The sequence below is a fragment of the Sinocyclocheilus anshuiensis genome, unplaced genomic scaffold (genome assembly GCF_001515605.1).
Source record: "Sinocyclocheilus anshuiensis isolate Anshui unplaced genomic scaffold, SAMN03320099.WGS_v1.1 scaffold673, whole genome shotgun sequence".
NCBI lineage: Eukaryota > Metazoa > Chordata > Actinopteri > Cypriniformes > Cyprinidae > Sinocyclocheilus > Sinocyclocheilus anshuiensis.
In genome coordinates this window covers 281,593-289,496 of record NW_015539862.1, presented here as the reverse complement: position 1 = coordinate 289,496, position 7,904 = coordinate 281,593, and the positions used below count along the sequence as shown (strand labels likewise).

The 7,904-nt window shown below is 40.1% G+C and overlaps 1 protein-coding gene across 4 annotated transcripts in view; it reads left to right on the top strand.

Moving 5' to 3' along the window:
• Positions 1-7,904, top strand: part of LOC107684930 (CMP-N-acetylneuraminate-beta-1,4-galactoside alpha-2,3-sialyltransferase-like) — a 64,916-nt gene that overhangs the window by 6,310 nt on the left and 50,702 nt on the right. For all 4 annotated transcript variants that reach the window (XM_016481316.1, XM_016481315.1, XM_016481314.1 and 1 more), the window contains exon 2: positions 2,056-2,204. In XM_016481316.1, coding sequence (XP_016336802.1) covers positions 2,096-2,204 — 109 coding nt within the window. In that variant the 5' untranslated portion in view covers positions 2,056-2,095. The remainder of the gene's footprint in view (positions 1-2,055; positions 2,205-7,904) is intronic.

Here is a 7,904-nt window from a genome sequence, read left to right as displayed (position 1 = left end):
TCATAACCATACTGAAAATAAGTAAATATTGTTAGCTGATGCTAACTGTCTAGCTAACAAGCTTGCTGGTGCTATGTTGAGGTAATTTTTATATATTAAGTCCAAATATTTTTATTCAACTACCTAGATAATTACATCTGGGGGAAAATAAAGGATGTGATTAGGGATGTAACGATTAACCGCGAGCCGGTTGAAAATCGATTCAAATATGTGACGATTCAAATCGGTTGAGAATTCGGCCAATCACAACGCACTGGATAGCTGGCCAATCACAGCACACCTCGCTTTTCAGACCGATGAGCTTTGTAAAAATCGACGCGTTTCAGAAAGGCGGGGCATAGAGGAGAAACAATAATGTACAGTATGTGGAAAATAATGTGTTTTTTGAACTTTTTAAACCGCACAAACACATTTAATTACACCAAATACACCAAATAATGTTCTTTTTAGCAACATCATATGACCCCTTTAAATTATTTACACTTATTATATACATTATTTTTAAGTTAATCCATTGATGTGCATTAGATGATAATTTGAATAGTCACCTCTACTATTGTAGGTTATGTTTTAGTCATCAGAAAATAATTGAGGAATTATGAGAGGTTATGCTATTACACATACATTTCTAACATGTAAATTATTGAAGCCAAATACTTACATTTCCCCAAGATGTTTAGCTGTAGTACAGTATTCATAGGCTTAAACATGAAGCATACAGTGGCCCCACTTTTAACTCTCTCTTTATATTACCCTTATTGTAGATGGATGCACAGAGGAAGACAAGAGTAAGAAGTGCAGTGTGGGAGTACTACACTCAACCAACACCAGGAAAGGCAGTTTTTGTTAGAGCTCTTGTTATTCTTAATTTTGAAATTCATTTTCATTTTTATTCCAGACATATATACCGGTTCAAAATATCGGTCATCGGTCTACTTGATCTGTAATAATCGAGGAAAGGCAGTTTTTGTTAGAGCTCTTGTTATTCTTAATTTTGACATTCATTTTCATTTTTATTCCAGACATATATACCGGTTCAAAATATCGGTCATCGGTCTACTTGATCTGTAATAATCAGCATCGGCCCTGAAAAACGCATATCGGTCGACCCCTAAACACAACACTGCACAAACATTCAGACACGCATGCATGGACTGCCCAGGGCTGCCATCATTGAGAATGAGACTCACACAGTTGACACAGTTCACATGCTCACTCCACAAGTCTGTTTTCTCACACAGTGATATTTACCAGTGACTTCTTTATGTATGGGTTCTTGTTTTTTTTGCATTTAGTTAAGCAATATTAGAGGAAGAAGAGAGCTGGTTTACCAAATATTAGATTGTAAATGTGATATTGATTTTATACAGTTCAGAAATAAGAAGTTATTATTAAGTGACTAAGTGATTTTTTTTCTAAGTGATTTTAGAGACAGTGTTGTCTGTTTTTTCTCTATATCAAAAAACAAAAATAGTTCCAAATAAATCCACAGCAGAAGTGTTGCACATCTCAGAGTAACACAGGTGTTTGGTTCTTGAATGAATCCGCGTTTTGAATGAGCGAAGGATTCAATTACTTTACCTATTACCTAATTACTTTTCATGTTCCTGAATGAATCAGTCCTTTTGAACGAATCAAATGATTCCATGACTCATTTAAGACATTGTCTCTTGAAATGCAAAAAATCTGCTTTAAATGCAAAAACTTATGTCTTGGCTACTCCGACAACAATACACAACACATCTGCTTGTGTTTTAAAGCCTCATCAGTTTAAATTCCTTATATACGGTTTTCTGAGTGCTCACACACAAAGAATGAGCACAGAAAGCAGGCTGTCAGACAGCTTGTCGCACGTCACCCTTTGGATAGCACTTTGTGCTTTGTAACTTTGCAGAACTTTTTCAGGCTCAAGCAGCAACCCTACACACTAAGGGAAGTTGAAAATGTAAAAAAAGCATAATAGGACCACCTTTAATAATGAGAGTCTGTCTGCTTCACTGCATGCTGTGAACATGGTGTTCAGATTCCCTGGATTTTTTTCTGTCCTGTTCCTAGGTGATATAAAAACACGGTACCATGTGAATGGTTGAGGAACATGAAGGCTGCACACAAACTACTGTTCGTCCTGTGTCCCATGCTGGTCTTGGGGTTCATCTACTACTCTTCTGGGAAGCTCCATTTGTACGTATGGGGCCAGAAGCCACGTGAGTATTGCCTCCTATTGTAATCTTTCTGTTAATGTGCTTCAGGTTGTGACACCTCCGTACGTGGGTGCCTTTTGCTCTGTCAATATGTATGTTTGCCACAGTTTGTTTGTTAGACCCTCTGTCAGTTAAATTATTAATCTTAACAGTCCGCTTGCCTTACAACTGGTTGTTTAGGTCAGATCAGTCTCAAAGTGATTATTCTTGTGTGGGTTTAAAGGATTTGCATTATTGTTTTCAAAGAGCTCACGTTTTGTCATCTTTTGTGCAGAGTGGATAATTCAGGTTTCATTTGACCGTAGGGCAAGAATTTAGAAAACTACAAATTGCTTCATTTTCAAATATCATTTTCAAGTCCATGTAAATGGTTTGGAAGTGTGGTAGGGATTTGTACGGCTAAATATTTGTGCAGGTATTAGTTTGCAACATTATTACTAGAGCCCGACCGATATGGGTTTTTTGGGGCCGATACCGATATTAGGGAGTAAAAAAAAGGCCGATACCGATATATCGGCCGATATTCTTTGTGTATATTATAGTACAGTACCAGTCAAAAGTTTGGACACTTTCCCATTCGTGTGTCCAAACATTTGACTGGTACTATATATAGAATACAGTATAGACATAAACAGAATATATATACATAAACACATTTTTTGCAATGATCACTCAAATGTGGTGATCAAACACTTATAATGGTGACAGAGATATGTAAGGGCATTTAACAATTTAACAATAAACTTGCGATGAGTGCGATGCACAAAGTAATGGGGTGTTAGTTGTAACACACGTGGTTTGAATATTTATTTTACCATAGTAACATTTAAATTCTGGCTTAAGTAAATTTTTTATCTCAGTTTTTATTATTCATTTAAAATTAGACAAATCTGCTATTATTTTAATCTCCAATCTGTTATTTATCAGTTCAGATAGTTTTTTAATGCTTTGATTACTAGCAGAAGACACTAACCAGTTTTAAATTCCAGTTGCGCAGATGGGGCACGTTGTAACACTGCGTTACAATGTGCTATTCTATGACATTAGCGATGTAATTTACACTATTTACTTTAATTTTAATGAGAAATAACGAGAAACAGGTGAATAAAGACTGACAGTCAATAATAGTATTAAGCTAAGTGTTAATGTAGTACTACCTATTACTTCCTGCATAGTTACTTGATATCAACGGACCATTATTCTAAAGTGTTACCGAAAAACGTATACACTGTAATTATGAAACAAAGCAATATATTTGTACTAGACGAAGTGAAAGTGTTGACTGGTGTCACTATCTCGCGAACGCACCGGTGGATCTTAACCAAATTCGGGGATCCCTTCAGCTCGAGGAGCCCTCTCGAACGCCACCCTCAGCGCGTCGGTAACCCCCCGGGATCGCTAGATCGGTCGGCGCCGGACCGCGAATTTAACCACCCGTAACTCCCAAACCCCGGGGGCTATCCACGCGGGGGTGGTCTCATTCGAAAGAGGGCCTCGAGACGTACACTCGATTCGCGTTCGAGAGGGTTCCTTGAGCTGAAGAGATCCCCCGAATTTGGTGCGGATTCGCCGCGCCGTTATGGAGATATGGCCGTTCAAAGTTTCAATGGTTTTCCATTGACTTAAGCTTTAAAGCGTTTCATCCAGGTCGCCAGTAGCAAACAATGGAGCGCTCTTCTGGACAAACTAAGTAATTTCACCATTTCAAGCATTTTATCTGCATTACATGTTCTGTAAAAAAAAAGTTCATATCGGCGGCATATTCGCCGATACCGATATATCGGCTACAGGCTCATATCGGCCGATAATATCGGCAAAACGATATATCGGTCGGGCTCTAATTATTACTCTGTGTGGAACCATACACATTTTTATTGAAGGATAATTGACTGAAGTTTAATCTGGCTTAATTTCATTGTGTTTCTATTTTAGATCGGTTAGATGGGAGACGTTATAATGGTTGACTTATTTATTGGCAGGTGAAAAGGTGTATATTTGCATTTTCATGTCAGTTAGAGTGTCCTTCAGGAGAGTTGCTTTATTCCACACTACTTTGACCACACAACAGAGGGCGCAACATCTTGTTTACAACAGTAGCCCTACTTTACAAAACACATTTCCATTGTTTGGACCAGGCACGGCTCGTCTGAATGGGCAGCACCAAAATATTCAGCCACTTAAAAACATAGAACTCTATATAAACTGAACCAGTCCTAAACTGTTAACTCAAAAATTTTCATCATTATTCCAAAAATATTTTCGGAGTTTCTAGACTGTTTTAAGTCATAAAGTGAGATGGATATGTTGAAATTTAGCACATTGCTTCGGTTGACAGGTTGGATGTATATTAATGACTGTACTAAGCGGGGCAGCGGGTCTCGCTGCCCTCCCGAGCTCAACAGCGCCACACATTTTCTCAATATAAATTTGTGGTGAAAAATAGAAATGCAGCGTGCTCTAATTTAGAGACATATGGGCAGATACAAGACTGCCCCTCTTACTTTTACGTTACGTAAACGTAGTTCCGGACAATATTATATCAATCCGCATCAGCAAGTGTATATGAGTCTGTGTCAGTTAACCAAACGCATCAGACCGTGAAGATGGCGAGTGGTACAGATTAGAGCCCGACCGATATGGGTTTTTTGGGGCCGATACCGATATTAGGGAGTAAAAAAAGGCAGATATCGATATATCGGCTGACATTCTTTGTGTATATTATAGTACAGTACCAGTCAAAAGTTTGCACACTTTCCCATTCCAGGGTCCAAACATTTGACTGGTACTATATATAGAATACAGTGTATACATAAACAGAATATATATACATAAACACATTTTTTGCAATGATCACTCAAATGTGGTGATCAAACACTTATAATGACGTGACAAAGATACGTAATGGAGGCAGGGCATTTAACAATTTAACAATAAACTTTATTATCCCAAATGAGTCTGACATCAGTGCACTGTACAGTAAAGTTTAAGTTTATTCAACTTTAATTCAATTCAATTCCATTCAACTTTATTCCGTTGAAGTTTTTCACTTCGGAACATTCATTCACAGATTTGCGCTACTGTCTTCACACACAGACGAAACTTACTAGAGAAGTGTGAAGTGTGACATAATTTACCTCTGTAAATAAATACAATATAAATTCACGTCTCGCGCACTTTAATGCCCTTTGAATGTAACGTGTACGTTCCCTTGGAACTGGAATCATGGCGGAATTTCATGTGAAGTTCACCTCGCAGGGCACTTTTGGTCGAATAAGACAGTGCGTCGGTAGCCCCCACCGGGTATCGACGCGGGGGTGGTCTCATTCGAAAGCGGGCCTCTAGATGTACACTTGATTGGCATTCGAGAGCATTTCTCGAGCTGAAGGGATCCCCCGAATTTGGTGCGGATTCACCGTGCCGTTACGGATATATGGCCGTTCAAAGTTTCAATGGTTTTCCATAGACTTAAGCTTTAAAGCATTTCATCCAGGTCGCCAGTAGCAAACAATGGAGCGCGCTCTGCTGGACCATGTAATTACACCATTTCAAGCATTTTATCTGCGGCAAAACGATATATCGGTCGGGCTCTAGTACAGATCATCTTGCGTGTAATAGTGTCGAGTTTCTGTTACAGAACTTTTTTGAGCGAGTCAGTTAGTGAGAAATTAGCGATCAAACAGCTTGGCCCCGACAAACCATATATAAAAATTGTACAGCAAACAAAGGACAATGGTAGGTCATTCAATAGAACATTTTCCAGGTCGTGGTATGAGAAGAAGCCTTGCTAAATGAAATAAAGTTTTCTGTTTCCCATGCTTGCTTTTCTGTTCTTCTTTAACAGGGGGACAGGGCCATGTGTGGAGTAGCATAGGTGTGTGCGATGTAAACCACTTCTCTGAAAAGGCTAAAATACACGAATCTAGCAAAGCTCATCTTACCTGTGCAATGAAGCTAGCCATGCTTGGACAAGCTAATATAGCAAAACGGTTAGATGAGAGCTATGGTGTTGGTGTGCGAAACCACAATAAGAAAGTGGATAAAAATAGGCCCATTCTCTCAAAGTTAATTGACTCTATGCGTTTTTGCGGAGCGTTTGAGTTAGCTCTAAGAGGGCATGATGAGACTGAAACCTCCGACAATCTCAGTGTTTTCAGAGGTCTTGTGGATCTTGTTGCTTCCCTTGATAATATCATGCAGGGACATCTTGAGCACTCCACAGTTTTTAAGGGTACATCTAAAACCATTCAGAACGATTTACTGGACTGCATGCTTGATGTAATGCAAGGCCACATTATAGGTGAGCTGAAAAAAAAAGATTTTCTGTCTGTACAGTGTGACGAAACCACGGACATATCAACTCACTGCCAACTCGTAGTAGTGTTCCGTTATATTGATCCAGCTAACACTGTTCAAGAGGGATTTTTTTGGTTTTAAAACAATTGATGGTCACACGAATGCCGACTCGATCTCCAAGGTGCTGTTAGAGCAGTTAATTAATTAATAATTCCTTACATTTATATAGCACTTTTCTGGGCACTCAAAGCACTTTACATAGAAGGGGGAATCTCCTCAACCACCACCAGTGTGGCGCATCCACCTGGATGATGCGACAGCAGCCATATTGCGCCAGAACGCCCACCACACACCAGCTTATTGGTGGAGAGGAGACAGAGTGATGAAGCCAATCAGCAGATGTGCGGATGGTTAGGAGGCCATGATGGTCAGAGGCCAATGGGCGAATTTGGCCAGGATGCCGGGGTTACACCCCTACTCTTTTTCGAAAAGACATCCTGGGATTTTTAATGACCACAGAGAGTCAGGACCTCGGTTTAACGTCTCATCCGAAAGACGGTGCTTTTTGTCAGTATAGTGTCCCCGTCACTACACTGGGGCGTTAGGACCCACACAGACCACAGGGTGAGCACCCCCTGCTGGTCTCACTAGCACCTCTTCCAGCAGCCACCTAGTTTTCCCAGGAGGTCTCCCATCCAGGTACTGACCAGGCTCAACCCTGCTTAGCTTCAGTGGGCAACCAGTCTTCAGGGTGATATAGCAGTTGCGTGTAGTTTGCTCTCCTGACAGTGAATTTGACAAGGGGAGACTTACTGCACAAACATTTGACGGAGCTAATGTGATGAGAGGAGCATCTGGAGGAGTGCGTAAGAAATTACAGGACGTTTACCCGAATGCACATTTTGTGCATTGCTATGCACACCAATTAAATCTGATAATGGAGCATGCTGTTTCTGGAATGGCACCTGTCCGATGTTTCTTCTTGGATCTTGGTGGTTTTTCATCTTTTTTTTCGAGATCCCCAAAAAGAACAGCAGTTCTGAATGAAATAGTAGGGAAACGGCTACCACGGTCATCTCAGACACGTTGGAAATTTAGCAGCCGTGCTGTCAGTACGGTCTATAAAAATCAAGCCATTCTACTGGAATGTTTTGAATCTATCCAGTCGTCTCGAGGCTTTGATTCAGTTACTGTTAGGGAGGCTAAAGGTTTCTGTCGAATGCTTTCCGATCACAAATTTCTCTTCTTTTTGGATCCGTTTCAATTAATTATGCCCCGTGTTGACATCCTTTATGCACAGCTTCAAATGAGAGGAATTGACGCAGTAGAGGCACACAGAGTTACAAGAAGTTTTGTGGATTCCATAGGCAAAATCCGCGATGATATTCCATCTCTGTGCGCAAAATATAC